This window comes from Saccostrea echinata, unplaced genomic scaffold (assembly GCF_033153115.1).
Source record: "Saccostrea echinata isolate AGI-Se365-2 ecotype Australia unplaced genomic scaffold, CSIRO_AGI_Sech_v1 ptg000014l, whole genome shotgun sequence".
Classification (NCBI taxonomy): domain Eukaryota; kingdom Metazoa; phylum Mollusca; class Bivalvia; order Ostreida; family Ostreidae; genus Saccostrea; species Saccostrea echinata.
In genome coordinates, this window is record NW_026889763.1 from 17,584,886 (window position 1) to 17,604,215 (window position 19,330).

The window sequence follows — 19,330 nt, forward strand, 5'->3', positions numbered from 1 at the left end:
TTATAAGAGACTATTAAGTTTTGGCTTTAGAATACAAATAAAATGTTTTTCTTTTTCCCGTCTCTGGATATCACTGGCACATCTGAGTTTATAAAAAGGGAAAATGTTATATATATATATATATATATATATATATATATATATATATATATATATATATATATATATATATATATATATATATATATATATATATAAAATATAAAATATAAAAAACAAAGGGAAATTTGGATTATGGATACGTGAAAATGCTTAGAGATAGGAAACAATAAAAATCAAACAGTTATAAACATTGCATTCTTTAAATATAATTTTACAAACATAAACTGTTTATTTTATAAGTGATGTAAATAACATAATGTATCCGCAGATATGTCTTAGGGTTTTTGATGAATGAGTGTACACCTGTATAAGCAAACTAATTTTGGAATTATTGTTATCAAATACGGCATTGTTGTCAATTTTTGTTCCCCACAAATAACTGCAAAGAGTTAAAGATTGTAGAAAGTTTTACAGATATATCAAACATGCAGTAGAAAACATAAAACAGTAACAAGTTCTCGTCCAAATACATGTATACGTGTGTACGAGCCGGATTCCATTTTATTTTTCGACGGACCTTGCTGAACTTAATTTCTTTTTTTTTCCTTTGGAATTATAATTCCGCCCCCAACATGTACCCCTGCAAGCATCCTGTAGGCCAAATTATATTAAATCAAACTAAAACTGTAGGAGGAGTAGCATTTTGAAAGAATTCCACAAAATTTTCTATTTTTAGTAATCATGGCAATACTGTTCATTGAAATCAAACTGATACACAGAATTATTTATTTTAGTGTAGTCTACTTGTGTATCAACTTATATAGAAAATTGGACCAAAACTGTAGGAGAAGTAGCATTTAGAAAAATTGTTTACAGACAGACGGACATCTTACAGATCAGTAGAGCTAAAAAAAGAAAAACAACAAAAGAAACAGGAAAACATTGAAAATGTTGTGATGCCCCTCTGACAAAACAAGACGGTATAATTGTGTGTTTCTTACAAGTAATGCACAATATAGTATTACTCATAACATATTATAATTTGAGTAAAAAGTGTTTTGTTCTGTTCTTATAATTTGCTTTGAAGTGAAAAAAAAAAATAAAAAATAAAAAATAAAAAAAATAAACCAGAAGTCTCTGACGAGACTGTAGCTCTACTGGTTGTATTTACAAAGGAAGATATAAGTAGCACTTGGACTTGAAACTTTGCAACAGCAATAAATAGAATAATGATCCTTGGTTTAGTCTCTTTTGTGGCAAGATTTATTATTATATCAGACTAAAACTGTGGAGTAGCCTTTTAAAACAATTTTACAGAAATTTTGATTTAAGTAACCATGGCAACATCATTCAACAAAATCAAAAAACAATAACACCAATTATGTATCTCTGTAGTCTAATTGTATGCCACATTATACTGAAATCAGACAAAAAAGTGTAGGCGGAGTAGCGTTTTGAAAGTATTTCAAGAAAATTTCTATTTTTAGTTACCATAGCAACACTGTTCATCGAAATCCGAAACTGGTACAGAGAATTATGTATCTAGGTGTAGTTTACTTGTGTGCTAAGTAATACTAAAATCAGACCAAAACTGTAGGGGTAGCATTTTAAAGGTATTTCAAGGAAATTTCTATTTTTAGTAACCATGGCAACAATGTTCATGGAAATCAGAAAATCAATATTAAGAATTATGTATCTTACTAGTTAGTGTAGTCTACTTGTTTGCCAAGTAATACTGAAATCAGACCAAAACTGTAAGAGGAGTAGCATTTTGAAAGTATTTCACAGAAATTTCTATTTTTAGTAACCATGGCAACACCGTTCATTGAAATCAAAAACCGATAAACAGAATTATGTATCTTATTATAGTCTACTTGTGTGCCAAGTTATATTGAAATCAGATAAAAACTGTAGGAGGAGTAGCATTTTGAAAGTATTTCACAGAAATTTCTATTTTTAGTAACCATGGCAACACCGTTCATTGAAATCAAAAACCGATATACAGAATTATGTATCTTAGTGTAATCTACTTGTGTGCCAAGTAATATTGAAACAGACCAAAACTGTACGAGGAGTAGCATTTTGAAAGTATTTCACAGAAATTTCTATTTTTAGTAACCATGGCAACACCATTCATCGAAATCAAAAACCGATAAATAGAATTATGTATCTTAGTATAGTCTACTTGTGTGCCAAGTTATATTGAAATCAGATCAAAACTATAGGAGGAGTAGCATTTTGAATGTTTTTCACAGAAATTTCTATTTTTAGTAGCCATGGCAACACCGTTCATTGAAATCAAAAACCGATAAACAGAATTATGTATCTTAGTGTAGTCTACCTGTGTGCCAAGTTATATTGAAACAGACCAAAACTGTACGAGGAGTAGCATTTTGAAAGTATTTCACAGAAATTTCTATTTTTAGTAACCATGGCAACACCGTTCATCGAAATCAAAAACCGATATACAGAATTATGCATCATAGTATAGTCTACTTGTATGCCAAGTTATATTGAAATCAGATCAAAACTGTAGGAGGAGTAGCATTTTGAATGTTTTTCACAGAAATTTCTATTTTTAGTAACCATGGCAACACTGTTCATTGAAATCAAAAACCGATATACAGAATTATGTATCTTAGTGTAGTCTACTTGTGTGCGAAGTAATATTGAAATCAGACCAAAACTGTAGGAAGAGTAGCATTTTGAAAAATTGTTTACAGATGGACGGACGAGGGACACCTTACTATCGCATAAGCTCTTCTGGTCTCTGACCAGTAGAGCTAAAAATCCCCCTATATTTGTACATGTATAGTATAAACACTATTATGAGATGGTCCCAAAAAACTGTGCATGTACACTGAATTCAGTGTAAGCAACACATGATATAAAAGTAAAGAGTTTGACTTTCAACCCTGTCCCTTAATTGAACTTGAATCCACACAGTCAATGACTAAGGTGACCTAAAATTAGAATTGTGGAGAGACAAACAGTGTAAGAGCACGGCACCAGTAAATCCTATTGGAGTCTTACATTTTTACCAAATAAGAACTGCAGTAGTACTTGTAATGTTCTCTTTGAAAGTGTATTCTTCCCTCAAGCTCCTTAAGTCAGACATCTTGAGCATGTTTGACTGCATACATATTAACATTGAATTGTTCTTAGCATTCTCTTTGGATACACGAAAACATGTTTAAAACAAGAATGTTAATTTATGGACCCCCCCCCCCCCCCAAATATTTTGCATAAATATTTCATTCAATTTTAGTGGGCATGAAAGTATATTTTGTATTGCTTTTTAAAGGGTATCTATAAAATTTAAAGATGAAATAATTTCTATTCTTTCACTGATATTAACAAACTAAAATCCAATTCATAATTTTATTGTCTTTAACTACATGATTTGACATTTTTATGACTTATGAAGCACTTAATTTACAGGTTTTGAGTTCTAGTCTTGAGTCTCACTGCTCTTGTCTTCAGATTTTAGCTTATTTCTAGGCCTGGGCCTGAGACTGGGCCATCATATCAAGTGACTGTAGACTGTTCTGAACTCTTGTGAGATTTTCGCGCCACTGGGTAAGTGTCTGTCTTAGGATCTGCCATTGCTGTCGTCCGAATGTCCGGTGGATAGTGGACATTATAATGACCTTCTTTTGAAGCTGGTCTATCTTGGCTCTTACAGATTTAGTCCTGAGCACTGAAAAAAAGAGAAGCTTACCATTAACACTGAATCTCTGGTAAAGAGCATGTCACCCAGGGAGATAACTTGTGACATCTCCCTCTCATGCAGGGTGACAACTGTGTTGTTTTTCTTTTAATAAAAATAAAATATTGCAAGGGAGGTAACTCTGAAATCTAAAATATTATTTAATGATCCTACTTATTATTAAATATAAATTCTAATGGTGATGTCAAAATTTTCAGAGTATTAAATTAGAGCAGTGGACAGGGAAACACAAAATGTTTGTCTGAAATTTATTCACTCTATTTGATCAAATTTGGATTTTCAAGGAAAAAAAATGGACTGTTAGTAGCGAGACATCAGACATTATTGGTTTGAGAAGAGTTGTTGCATGAGAGTAGGGGTGTCACACTCGAGCACAAATTCCCTTGGGTGAAAATCTACTCAAACCTGAAAAATTGTGATATTTACATGCTGTTTTCTTCCTCTATTCTCAGCAACGACAATCATATCACTATAAACGCAACTGCTCTCAGTATGAAAGCAGTTCATAATTTCTCACACGTGCATGGATGAAACTTCTACATAAATGTACATAATACATGCTAAAGAACATACATATAGGAAAGATTGTTTGAAAAAATAAATGTAGGTTTTCATGCAAATCTCCACTACAAGAAATGAAAACTAGTACTGTTCAAAATGGACAAATACCCCCACTGGTTTTTTTTTTTTTTTTTAGAAAAGGTACCTAAGTCATTAAAGGTATTTTATGGATCTAACAGGTATTCACAGTTTGTTTAAACGTTGGGCATGAAAATTTAATAGCTCATTGTATTTTTTAATGACTGATGAACTCAGCTGCAGCCTACTAAAACATCAAACTACTAATAATTATATTGTTTTTTTTTATTAGACTAAAAAATTCAATTACAAGTATCTGTCATCTTTGTGAGACTAGACACTCTGCAATTTGTTTGCCAAGATTTAAAAAAAAAAAAATAAAATAAAAATATCACATACAATATCAAATTAGTCTTGATAACTTTATACAAAATTAATTTTGAAAATAAAAGACTGGCCAGCCAGTGACTATGCATTTTAATTTGACAGTCTATCAATTGCAATTAAGAGAGTTAAAGAGCTCATCTTTAATTCTTGTGCCCAATATCCAGAAGATATAGATAACATCTGTTTAGGCCTTAGGCATTCACTATCCTATCTCAATACGATAATTTAATGAATTTTGTACGTTTTGATACATAGTACCTTATGTAGGAATTTCTATAAAACGGTAAATAAGGTCTCGTCCAATCTTCAAATACACCCTATCTGAAGAATATTTTTTTTTAAATTTGGGATAAAAATGTGCCTTTCATCCATTTTAGAGCATCTGTATACTGTAAATTATGGTATACTGTAATAGAAACAAGGTTGATTAATAAGGTATGCTGATTTTATTGTCATTATTTTTTTTAATGATGACAAAGACCCATTCAAATATCCCAGTACACATTCCTTCTTATATTCTTACAACATCATGGCATGCAAATATAAGTAATAAACAATGTTATTCGGTGAACATGGTTTTATGAAAAACATTTGCTCTGTGGACATATTTACCATGAAGCCCTAACAGGCATCATGGAACATGTCTGCAGACAATTTTTCATAACACCATGTTAACTGAAAACATTAATTATTTCTCAAATGTCTCCCTACTAAACAGTCCATAATTGCATATCATTATATCCATGTAGCTTGTCTCCTCAATGTTCAGGAGTACAAAAGATAGGTACATTGATCATTAATTTTAATGAACAACTCGCTCAACTGAGACCTAATTCTTGGAGCTCTGGGACATGAATAAGCTAGCTGCTTATTATAATCATGCAAACAATTTGCCTGCTAGATACTCATGATTAATGACAGGAGCCATTAATTCAATTTTGGTAAAGGATTCATTGCTTATAATATACAGTCAAACCTCGTTATCTTGAACTCGATGGGACCAAGAAAAAATTTTGAGATATCTGAGGATTCGAGATATCGAGGGTAAAATACATATTAAAGAAATACATGGTTAGGACTTCCACATCCCTCAGACCAAAGGGAGGTAGAGATCCTGAAATTGAATGAAATTGAAAACTTTTTGTTCCCCTCAACCCATAGATGCTATTGTTTGAAATTGGTTGAAATTGTTTCAGCAGTTCCATAGAAGAAGCCGAAAATATTCAGGACCGCAAGACACACAAAAGATGAAAACAGATAGTACTAAGTAACCCGAGTGGCTCATGTGACCTAACTGGCTATAAAATAATTAGAATTCTATTGTACCATCAATGATGAAGTCTTCAATGTCCACTTCCTCCAGCTGCATCTCCTTCTGAATGACGGCAAACTCGATCTCCTTCTTGTCTTCCGCTAGCTGCACAAATGACAGATACCGCATCTTCCGTAAATTCTGTTCATGGGACAATCCTGTAGTGTGAATCAGATAGAAGTCAAATAGGCAACAACATTACCTAAATTTAAGACTGAAAACACATCCTTTCTTTCTTTTTATACGAGACTGAAGTAAATTTTGGAAAAGAGCTGCAATATTTTCATTAATAAGTGATGCGATACTGTCTGCATCTTTTAATACTACGTGTATAGTATAAAAAAAAAAGGAACACACCTAGAGACTTGACAAAGTCCATGTTAGTCTTGTAGTACTGCTGATATTGTGAAATCTTTCCTGACACAAAAATTGTCAGTAGCTGAAAATGAATATGAAGGAGTGTAGCTCAATTTAAATACTCAAACATGTCAGAAGAGAAATTCAAAGATTTTCTTGTACATGGGGTGAAATGATGGACTGCCATTAAAAACAGTACATCTTGGAATCCATGATTTTCTATAGCATCACTGATTTTTCACATGGCTCTGAAACAGCAATATGAAATTTCCACAATGCATAATGGTTGAAGGTTTACTACAAATTTGTTGCACATTTTGCATTTCTATTTTCTAGAATATCTAAATAAGTTCCGATTGCACACATTTTCAGTAATGAATTTTATTTTTAAAGAAACACTGCTATCTTACGTAGACTTCCGTCTGCTGTTTCATTCCAAACAACTTCAAAATTTAGAAATATATGAGATGTTCATTATTTTTGTATCCCCCACCCTTCAATTCAACTTGTTTTCTTGTTAAAACAGTTAAGATATCAATAGGTATACCAATTCACATGCTTTTTTTTCTTTTTCATTTCATAAAGCTGCAAAACTGAGGTACGAAAGAAAGATTTAAAAACCCAATTTTTTTACCGTACGGTTACCTGCAGAAGGGGGGTTTGGGGGGTTGGGGTTGGTAGTACTTCTGCTATTTACCTGGAGACCACCAATACTCAAAGTGTCAAAATCCCTATACACGTTGCATTACATAGGAAGTCTGTCTTTGGTAATCAAAGTCAACGTTACGCATTTTGTCTCTAATTTTGAGCAAAAAAAAAAAACTTTAATAAATATAAAATTTATTAAATAGGTATGAACATTGAAATTAAAAAATCCCACTTATCAAAATTATCCGGTGTGTGGATTTTTACCACAATTGGAATGTATTCGGTGCCAACAATGTTGTCCAAAATATTCAGCATTTCCAAAGATCCATGTTCACAGATTTGTATTGTTTGTAAGATTTTAATTAAGATCGATCACTATTCGTATTCATATATATGCAAAGATAAAGCATGTGATAATGGAATCTTTCGTTATTCATGCTGTCAATGCTAAATATTTTTCTTATACATTCTATTTTATTTTGTCATGATTTTAATTGGCGGGCTTTGCATTGAGTTTCTGTGCACCCAAATGCAGGATTGACAGGGGCATTACGGTGATTACTAAAATCTAGGCAAAGGCTGAAGAAGGGGCTCAGAAGAATTATTGGTCTTAGCTGCTACCATGGCTATGGGAACTTCGTTCCTCTCCGGATCCAAGTCCCAGGCAGTAATTGAAAAAGATCGAGCCGCTAGATTTTCTTCAAAAAAAGAGTTATATTTATTTTGGACATGGACATCATATCGCTTTAAAATAGTACCAAACAGCAGTGGAGACTGAAAAACAAAATGTCACGAAGTCAAGGTTTAATTTCCTACTCTTAAATATATCAATAAAATGACCAACCAGTATAACAGTGACTTGATTTTTGTTTTAAACCTGAGTCTATATACAAAGCGACTTTTCACATGGTACATGAAAGTATTTGACACGTGACCAGACAATCATTTTCAAAACCTGCAAATTCTGATTATCAGGTAGCACGGGTAGCTGGCCTGTCAATCAAATCAGTAGCTATTGTATTTTCTATGACTGACAAGCGGTATATTATTGATCTTGAATCAGGTAGATTTTAAGGGCGTTAACGTAAAATTGGATGTTTAATTTACAGTATTTGTTCTTGGGGTGAAATGATAACCTCTCATAGATGAAAGGTCATCTTGGAATCCAAGGTTTTTATAGCACCATGATTTTTCAGAAAACCTCATCAAAGTATACTGAAATTTTCTGGGTGCTTAAAAAACAACAAAACATCACTCACATCATGAATGAGTTCCCCCTCCAAGAATTTGACAGGCTTAAGTGAAAGAAGATGATCCATCAGAAATGTGTTGGGGTCACCTAAATGAGTAACGATGCATCTGCAACAAAACAGCATAATAGTAAGTCTCTAGTGTTTATAAAGGCTACAAGAAAAACTCATTGAACAATTCATCACTGATGTATCATCAATTAGCTGTGTGTGTACATACATAACAGGTGTATCATTACTTACCTTTGTGAAGGTACAAAACAGGTGTATCATCACTTACCTGTGTGCATCATCCCTGGCCTGAGATGCATTGTCTTCTGTATAGGTACCTAACAGGTCTATCATCACTTTCGTGGCTTTATCACTGTTATAAAGAGTAAAACATGTTTAATGGTACTTAAATCCCCTAAACTCTATTAACCTCATATATCAATCACATTTTGATTGGATGTTTCTGACATTTTGTATAATGTGCACTAAATGATTATTCAGTAAACATTGATGATTCTGTGAATTGGCCAAAATATCTGAAATAGTTAGGGAGTCGAGGGGCTGACGAAATAAGGGCTTTAGCAAGCCTGAAGTAAGTTTAAATGAACGACGAAAATTGAAGCGCGACAGTTTGTTCAGCAACTTTTACATCCTGACCTGGCTGAATGAACTGCTGCGCCATTGAAAGGAAGTCTGAATCATCCCTACGTTTGTGTTTACCTTACTTGGAGATAAACGCAAACGTTTGGATGATGCAGACTACATGAAACACGGACGAAACAATTTGAATTTTTTACCGAACAAAAATGGAAACCGATGGCTGCAAAAATAGGAAGTACTGAAATATCGGAAAACGCTCATAAATATCGAATTCTTGGATTCAAATTAGCGGAATTCCATTTAATATCAGAACAGAATCATCACTGAGTAAATCATATGATTTACTGAATGATAACGATAAAAAAATACATATGTAAATCTATTTGCTATCCCTTATCATTCAGTAAATCTTATGTATTTGCCTTATCCTACCAACCTCATTCCCGCTTCTATCAAGGCATCATGAACAGATCGCAGCAGGTTCTGTAGCTTTGTGGTGCTTATGTCCCACTGTGACACCCATTTCTTTATCTATGAAAAAATATTAATTTTCTAATCTTCTTTATTTCATAAATTTGACCAAAGTACAAGCAATGATGCAGAATTTCTGTGCTTTTAAATGTAGAATTTACATATAAATACAATCATACTTGCAGTAAATATATAACTCAATACAAAACCACAGTAGGTTGAAACACGTCTATTTCTTTAACAATTACCTGTTCTAAGTCAATAGCTAGTTGTTGTGTCAGATCTGCTTGCTGTGCTAATTTTACCATGGAAACATACAGATCAGCTCTCAACGGAGACCTCTCATCGAGTCCATAAAATAAGTTAGACAACCTGTAATGTGACAAAATACTTATTATTTCATATTTGCATATTTCTCTTAGCTCAGCAAAATGTTCCACAAACGTATAATAGTACTTTATTTATAGAAGGTGACCCGATTAGTGCAAGCACAAGTTTTCCTTGGGGCCTTCTTTATAACACATATACAATGAATACATATACATATATATATATATATATATATATATATATATACAATATATATCACAGCATGAGTCAAGGAAATATAAACACTATAATACAACAAAATAAATAAAATATCAGCTTGTTTTAAAGGCCCATAATCTGTGTGAGAATTGCTATGAAGTATTTAGTTGTTTATTCTTTTAATTACTTTAGACACAGATAATTAAAAATATTTTTTTCTCAAAACCAGTTATCGCATTCTGCTAGAATAACTGTATTTACAATTTTAATCGTAGAGCACCCCTTCTGTCTCCTTGTGGACATTTGACGACTTTCTCACAGAAATGTGTCACAGGTTCAAGCATTTCCTCTGGCGGCAGAACAAGGATCAGCGATATTACACTGTTGAACACCATTTCAATATCTGCAATGAAAATGCTTCATTGTCAATACAAACAACTAGAAATGTATATCATTCCATTTTATATATATAAAGGTATACATATATACAGTTTTACCAAGTTGCATTTATAATACAGTTTCTTTTTTCAATGGTTCAACAGCATAAAGTATCAAGCATGCACATTACTCTTATTGTAAGAAATGATGGGATTTTTAAACTACTACGTGCTATACCAGCATCTGATACATCTTTGGAATTCCAGCATATGTTGCTTGCTTCAATGATGTGTCTTAAATCTGTAAGAATGCCTGCTTCTGCTTTTTCTTCTGAGATGTCAGCACTCAATGATTTGAGGTAGCTTCTTAATTCCTGGGCCTTAAATAATAATTTCACAAATCAAATTATCATAAAATAATCACTCTTACAAGTCTGCTCAAAGATTATTCAATAATAACATTTTTACTAAATTCAAAATAGTTAAATCATGAATGGATTTCAAATTCCATTCTTCACACAAAACAAATGCCTTCAATACTCGTCTATATCATAGGCGCTTGGTTTCAGGATGGTGTATTTTGTGTATTCTAGGCATGTCTGAACACCCTCATTAAAATAAAAATAAAAAATTGCTGAAATTAGCATGTTTTAAAAATATTACATCTATTGAATATAAAAAGAGCCAAGGTACAACAGTTGCCATCTTCGATTTCAGGGGGGTCTTGGTTCACAGATTTTAATCAATATCTACACTTTTCCTACAGGCGACAGGTGAGATCTAGCTTGAAAAATTATTGAAAAATGCTTCAAATGTCTGCCTATTTGAACTTGCTGTATAAGACATGCAGTAAACCAAAAACTTCCTCGATACCTGGCACTGAAACTTAAAGCAACAGAAGAGGTGATTTCTACGTATGTAATACATGTATGTATAGGCATCCCAAAATTAAACAGAAAATCTAGAGAGAACAAGTTTGGTGCAATTTCTGACCTGGTCTATATTACTCCACTCGCTTGTTTTGAATTTTCTGCCATCGGACAAAAATTCAAAACAAGTGACTTTATTAGTCACTCATCTGGGAAATAGGTCAGATCCAGCATCCGAAGTGGCCATCCCTAGGTGCATCATCGATAAAGTTTGGTCAAGGTAGGGCTTATGTTTACTTGGGAATGGACTTGCTCCAAAAACTTTAATCGAGACGCCGACCCTGGGGGTATAGCATAAGCTCATTTCGACTTTGTAGACAAGTCTAGCAAAATTCTAAGACACTTGGAGGTGTAAAAACGTCTATTTCTTCAAGTAAAATGCATTGGATTGGAACGAAACAAGATATTTGTAAGTAAAGTATATACAAATGATTTATCACGTCAGGCTGTTTTAAAAACATCCACAATACCCCAAACCCGAATTTGCCTCAAAAAGATTATCCTACCCTTCCTTTTTTATACATGCACACACTCAATATTTAGGCAGTGTCTATATGCATGACCGTCGTACACTTACTTTTTCATCGGCTATTCGCATGACCGTTGTGTATATAATTTTTCAATGACTATTTGCACAACCATCGTGTATATAATTTTTCATTGACTATTTGCACAACCGTCGTGTATTGTATAAATTTATTAATCAGCTTTTCAGACGACCATTATCTTTTACATAACACCAACTTATTATGTCACACGTTGTTTCGTCCCCAGTTAAGTTCGGCACGCAGTGATTTAACTGATTTAAGCCTCAAGGCATTTTAGTAAGAAAACATTAGAAAAACTTTTTCATAATGTTAATTTATATACTAAAGTGATTATAGATCCAATGGGCCGATTGGTGTAATGTAAGTCTGTTTCTATTAGAACTACCCTTGTATTTGTATATATACTCGTCACTATCATATAAATAGTGCACATTTTTGAGGGTAACAGTTGAAATTGACACCCCAAGGAAAACCATTGTCAACCCACGCGTAAGCGGAGGTTGACAATAGTTTTCAGAGGGGTGTCGATTTCAACTGTTACCCTCAAAAATGTGCACTATTTATTTTATTATACTGAATGTCTTATTGATTTCGGATGTCATAAGAAAAATTCGGAGATCGTCGTTAAGTTCACGCTTAGAAAGCTTTCAAACTCGCTGCTTCTATTTTTCTCAATAAGAAAGCTTCGGAAAAGATTTACCAACCTCTTTATTGTTTGTTTACTACTCAAAAAGTCCTTTATCATCTAAAGTTTGCACTCGCAAGGATGTTTCGTCTGTCGTTTGTTGTTTTCAAGTAAGCTACATCGGACGCAAGCTTTTATTGACGTCGTTTATTCGGCTTCTTTCAAACGCACAACTGATGTTTAGAGAATTCTACGGTGAACCGTACGCGCATGATTTGAACGCATGTGACATTTTCGCAATGTTACCCGTTGTCAAGTGTGTTGCTAATGCTGAGGGTAACATTATGGATTGTTAAATGCGTCTAAACCAATCAGATTTTAGTATTTAACATGAAAGTATAATAAAGCAAAATGTTTACCTACTATTTTGGTAGGCTTGTGGTTTACCCCCTCCACCTCAATCTAGTCCGAAATATCTGACATTTTCCAGGCTCTTTTTTTTTTTTTAAAGCGATTTTGATATTTGATGTTCCTGGAAAAGCACGTCAAACTAAATCCCACCAATTAAAAAGAGCCATAGAACATTGGATAAGGATTTTTCCTACTCTAGTAGTGATTTCTTAAATACACTTTTTAACCAAAATTTTGTCATACAACCTTAGTTATTACACACGCGTGTAATCACAAATTAAACAATAATGATATTCATATGTTAATACATATTGTAGTTCCCTTATATAATAATTATAAAAATCATCAAGTTTGTATGGAGTATGTAGTAAATATTGAGGTATATCTACCTAAATGATGACAAACTGTTGACAAAGACCACTCCTAACCAGAAAAACAACATTTGAATAATTTTGTGTATGACGGCACTTTATTTTGGTTAAGGTGAACATCTTCTCACATTATTTTAAGATTTGGCAATCTGTCTTAAATTTATCATTCATTATCAATGACTTCGTGGTGCAGTGGTATGATTGCTGAAATGTAAATTTTATGTGGTGATTTGAGTTCGACCTCAAGATTTTTCCAGTTGTGCTCTTTTAATTTTTTTTCTTTCATGTGTATTTTTTTTAATACGTTTTATTTAATACTTTTATAATAAACATAGTTTCAGAGAGTCATAATATACACATTACACTTTGAAAGTTTCTTGGGAAAAGACAGTTCTAAACTATTTCATTAAATTTTGCATAACTTGTTTTATTTTTATTTGAGTTCCTAAATCTTTTGTCCCAAAATTAGAGTAATTTGAACATGTAAAATGACTGTTATATGACATACTTGCAACTATGAAAATATAACACTCGTCCGCAAATGACACTACAAATTGGTTGAAAGTACTGATCACGTTCAATTATTTATGTCATCAATTTGGTCATCAATATATCATCGAAATTCCATGGCAGACACTGTGTGGTTAAGGGCCGAAAGGGTATATAGGAGGATATAACCCAGTAACCCCCCCCCCCCCCCCATCATTGCTAGCCATGTGTGAAAGTTAGTTTCTACCCCAGGTGATCTGCACATCTTCCCTTTCCAATTTTATTTTCGTTTCTAATCTTCATTATTATTTTTTTTATAGATTTGTTTTCTTTTTGTAGCTAATACATTGCTTCATCTACATTTTTATGGAACTGATAGAAATTATATTACGATTCGGTTGCATTCTTCGGCACACTTGAATAGCTCATAATATACCCATCCTCTAGCTGGTGCGTCCATATATTTTATACAGTCATGTATGTAAAATAATCAAAATTATCCACAAAATCTGTACCGTAAAAAGAGAGGGGTGTGAAAGGAAATGGTTGTGGGCCTTAATATTTAATTCAGTTTCAAATAGAACTATGTAAATGAAGTAGTTTGTAAATTTCAAGTATGAAAAGAATAGAAATAGAAAGACTTTAAAGAAATGAGAGAGAACCATAAAGGGGGCAACAGGTTTGAACTTAACTAAAATTTCCACTAGCCATGTGGGCTCCTAAAGAAGATGGGTGAACAAGGCGTGCAGAATGCCTATAGGTTCAGATATTAATAAAATCATATTCAATTTGTGAATTAAGTATTTAAAATAAAGTTCTCATTATTGAAATTTATGAAATTATGATCAACAAAACTTTTCTGAGAAAAAAGATCTCGGAAAAAATTATTCTTTTATTAAAAAAATAAAATGGTATTTGTGGGATTCGAACCCCTATCAATAAAAATCCGGAGTATCATATTGTTTTGAGACTAACACTCTAACCACTATGCCACGCAGCTCCTGACAAATAGTGGCATTTAAATTATGTTTGTGATATTGACCCTTGACTTAATGAACTTCAAGTATTTCTCGGAAAGATGCGAATGCTTTGTCATAAAAGTGTACTTTTAAGGTATAGTGGGTCTTTGCTCTATGTTTTTGTAAACCAAAAAATGTATATTTTTATGCAAACTTTTAGGATCAACTTTCAAAAAATGGAGTGAAGACCCACTCATATCGAAAAATTTTGTTAAAGTGTGAGAAAATGATCCTTTTTGTCCTCTTTAGTGTGTGTATGCTATTTCGTAGGCAAATAATTTCAGTCTTTGTGAGATTTTTGTAAATTGTAGAGATTTAGCATAAAATATACTTTAATGTTAGATGAAATATTAAAGAAAATTTTTATATAATTGAGATTTTATTTTTCACTTCATGTTTGTCGCACTATAGGCACTTCGCCCGCCTTGTTCACCCATCTTCTTTCAAATTTAGGAGCCCACAGCTAAATTTGTTAGCCCACAAACTTTGTAATTATTTTTTAACCCTCTGAATACACTTGGACAAAAGTAGATACTAATTGAATATAAATACCTTTGTATAAAATGAAAATTGAAGTTCTTACTTTTTAAAATCAAATATCATATAAATATTTAATCATAGGAAATGAAATTGAATTCAATAAACTATTTTACTACCCATGTTTACAAGGTAATATACGTAGTCCCCTTTTCTGGTCATTGGACTATATAGCCTACTGATGAAGTGACACTGACACATGAATAAAATTTTTTTTCTTACTTTAAATATTTTTGAAACGTATCTGAAATAAGTAGGCACCTAATAACACTTCCTATTCATATGATTGAGTAATTGGAAATAATTTAATTGGATATCTACCACGTATCAACCATACACAGAGGAATGGAGGAAATTCAGATTACCCCCCCCCCCCCCAAAAAAAACAATTGTTTTAGGGATTTAACAAATTATGTATTGCTGGTAAATGGATTAGATGAAGGATATGTACAAACAATTGGACCATGCTACTTTGATTTATTTAATTGATTGGGCGTTTTAAAGCAAAAACCTGAGAAAAACGTCTGTTTTTCGGCAAGGGGACTGCATGGGAATGAATTCTGGTCCTGCAGTTTTTTAATTCGCCACTTGGGCGAACAAGTTATAAATTTTATGAGCCCACACCAAATTTTACTCGCAATTAGCGAGTGGGCAAGTGCTAATTTAAGACCCTGGGCAAGATCATGTGTCCCAGTCTATAGCCAGACTAAAACTGATGCAGTGTGGTATTTATGTCCCCATCCTGTTTCTGAACTTTTGTATTTTACAATTCAGATAGGGGATTGCCTACAAAAGTTTTCTTTTTTTTTTTCATCTGAAGTTGGAGTATGGATCTTACACAGGTGTCAATCCCTCATATATTTTACATTTTTTTTAACATGAGATAAAATTGAAAAAAAAGTTGAGGTAATTAACTATCAACATAAATGTAATACATGTATTTACTATCGTGTGAAACAATCAATTACTTGCATTTCTATTAAAAAAAACTCAATGAAAAAAAAAAAGATTAAAAGATTAAATGTACACATAAAGCCAGAAACGGACTCATCTCATTCTCACAATGTCAAAGTTTAGTGATTTTGGAACTCCACACAAATCTGATCGGGATCGGATCTCTTTAAATTATCAATTAGTTTTATTTTTATTTTACCAAATTCTTGCTAATTTAATGTGTGTAAAAGAAAAGAAATGTCCGTTCACAAAAACATTCATTTAGTAATAGTATTTAAATGTCAAAAAAATGTTGACATGAATGTTCATACTGGGGTCAAATTCTATAACAAACAACGTCATGTCTTCGAGCACAGGTCGGTCGTGTATATATGCATAATAGTCCAATCCACACTTTGCAAAAGTTGTGTCCCTTTGCAGGGTCAACCAAAAGGTCAAAAGGGAAAGAAATGACATTTCTCCTCTTTATGCTACCAAACATTTGGGCGTGCTCCGATAAATCCACTGTGTTTAAATTTTTTTCTTTCGATATGGGTAGCCCCATCTTGGGGCAATCAATATACAAGATGCACACATTTTTTTTCCAGTCAAATGACAAAGTTACAAACTAGAAAACTACAAAGGCTACTGTGAGGATTCTATAGGTTTTCCCCCAAAGATGGTGGCCAAGGGACATAACTTGAAAAGTGTGGATTCAACTATAGCTATTACCGTCGTGTGCATATCTCTGGCAATGTGCAATTGCTATTTGCACGACCGTCGTGTAAATAGATTTTTTTCTTACCTATGTGCATGACGGTCGTTAGTTAGAATAATCTAACTGTGTCTCGGGACAAGCCCTCACCACAGTTAGAATACGTTCCATATACTTGCAATGTAGCAAATCGGAGTGGATCCACTCCGAAATGATTTTGAAGAATACAAAAGGAATTGCATTGAAAATAACTACAGTGCGGACTCGTTATTACGGTGACGGTTTTATAAGATAGAACGCTTATTACGTTGTAAATTCAAAGCACAAAACCATTTCTTAGCAAATCTATACAAAATAGAACCGTTTATTACGATGTCCTAAAATGCCGGGACTCGGTATTACGATGTAAAAATTCTGTCCAAATTTTTTTTTCACTCCGTGTTTATTCAGTGTTGATCGACGGTAGCCACTTAAGGAGAGGCTAAATAAACATTGAAACACCTGTGCTCTGACAGAGTGTTAACTTGCAGCGCCGTTAGGTGATTAGTGACGCTTGACTGCACACACCTTGACTGTTCTAGCGAGGTCAGCAGAACTGGAGACATCGTGTCAAAGCCATTGTTAAACAATTAAATTTAAACTGTTTATTTATAAACGTAGTCTCTAGTTTATCTATGTCTGTAAAGTTTATTTTATCTTTTATACTTTGGTTAATGAATAAAATTAATTTATTAAATAAAAGGTTACATTCAATCTTGTGCATGTATGTTAAACACGTATTGTGTAATTTCGTTTGCAATTAAATTGCGGTAATGGACAGCTTGGGTATCAAACATAATTTTGGCCAAATTTGAACTTCACTTACGTTTTAACAGCTTTGATTGTGGCTTGGACTACCTCACAGGTGTCAGCAGAAATACAAATCGATAATTGCTGAACTGCTAATTGAGCTCTGTTCAGTAATTTAAGAAATTAAATTTATTTTGACATATAGCTTGTACGTCAAATTCCATCCTTAAATATTCCAGTCACACTCTTTCATCAGTTGTTCACTGCTGCTCTAAGCTCATTGAACACCCAAAAGCTCACTAAAAATTGTTGTTGCTATGTAGTAAACGACTATAAATTGAATACGAAGAAGGCTTGTTGAATTTTTTACGAACGCATTATCTACAGAGTCAGAAACGAAAGTAAAAGTAAGGAAATGGCGGTAGATAAATGAAGATCTGATAGATCGCGGAAGTTTTTATAAGAAATATACGTATTTCTTTTAAAATGAAAGAAATAGAAGAAATATCACCATGAAGATATCTATTCAAGATAAGTTGTTAATAAATTATATATGTATTAGTGTTTTGATTAGGAATTAGAACAGAAGAAGGGAACAAAAGGGCAAAAATACACCTTCCACAAAAATAACAAACTTTCAAAACGATGTTTTAATGGATTTTATTGGGAACTTTTATTACGTTGCCCTCGGTATATTTTCCCGTGACAAAATGAACATCGTAATAACGAGACCGCACTGTACCAAATTAATAATAACAAACCTTTTTGAGATAATCTTTGTCTTTTAACCTAAAAAATAAGCCATATAAATATGAAAATTCAACTAATTTTCTCAACGTTTTTTCCTCGCTTCAAATTTAACGCCATGTTGACATTCGAAACTCTCTGGATTCTTCATAGAAAATGCACAGAGTACGAGTTATCGCCCGTGTTTATTTTGCAACATTGCCAATACATGGAACGAATTCTATTGTTAAACCGGGTCCATAGGACAATATCATTTTAACGATAGAACGTTCCATCTAGATGGTCGTATATATATCTCAGCAATTTGCAATAGCTATTCACACGACGGTCGTGTAAATAGACTTTCTTTTCTATGCGCACGACGGTCGTGTATATATCATCGGCCCAATATTTACATTAACTTCCAGTGCCAGTGTCTATTGGCAAGCAAAATAAAAAGATAATGTGCAATTTACAATAAAGTCAGATTAAATTTTAAAAATAATAGTTGAAACAACTCTTAGTGCAGCTTAACAAAGACAAATAATTCATAAATGAAACTGTTATGCAGTTTGTATAATAAAGCTTAATTAGAGGACCACATAAATATTCAAGACCGAGGAAATTCGAGTTCCGTACAGCCAGCTGTTTTTGATTTTAAGTTATGTTCATAGGGAAATACTGTAAAATCTTGGCGTAAAAAAAATTATCCATATGTGCCACGAACATAAAAAATAGAACAGTATGGTGAAAATCCTTTGATACCTGTTCAGGAATAGGCAAATCTATGAACACCGGCGTACTCATGCCTTCTCGTGGTTCCAGCGAGACTCAAAACGAGGGTTGTCTACTTCCGCCAACAACCTTGTCAGTGTTCTGAATAAAAACAACTAAAACTTCATCATCTTATTAAATGTTTTTAAATCAAATTATATACTACAATTAAAAATATGACTAGTATGTTGT

At 33.0% G+C, this 19,330-nt stretch overlaps 2 protein-coding genes across 2 annotated transcripts in view; one reads left to right on the forward strand and one right to left on the reverse strand.

The window, feature by feature from the left end:
• Window positions 1-19,330, forward strand: part of LOC133186872 (sulfotransferase 1B1-like) — a 492,412-nt gene that overhangs the window by 112,055 nt on the left and 361,027 nt on the right. The window lies entirely within an intron of this gene.
• LOC133186863 (eukaryotic translation initiation factor 3 subunit M-like) lies at window positions 3,410-19,249 on the reverse strand. Its single transcript, XM_061322231.1, has 10 exons — window positions 19,130-19,249; window positions 10,511-10,652; window positions 10,157-10,298; window positions 9,616-9,739; window positions 9,333-9,427; window positions 8,586-8,669; window positions 8,315-8,414; window positions 6,408-6,489; window positions 6,065-6,208; window positions 3,410-3,742 (listed from the first exon to the last, which is right to left on the reverse strand). The coding sequence occupies exons 1-10, from the start codon at window positions 19,169-19,171 to the stop codon at window positions 3,540-3,542; spliced, it is 1,158 nt and encodes a 385-aa protein (XP_061178215.1). The 5' UTR covers window positions 19,172-19,249; the 3' UTR covers window positions 3,410-3,539.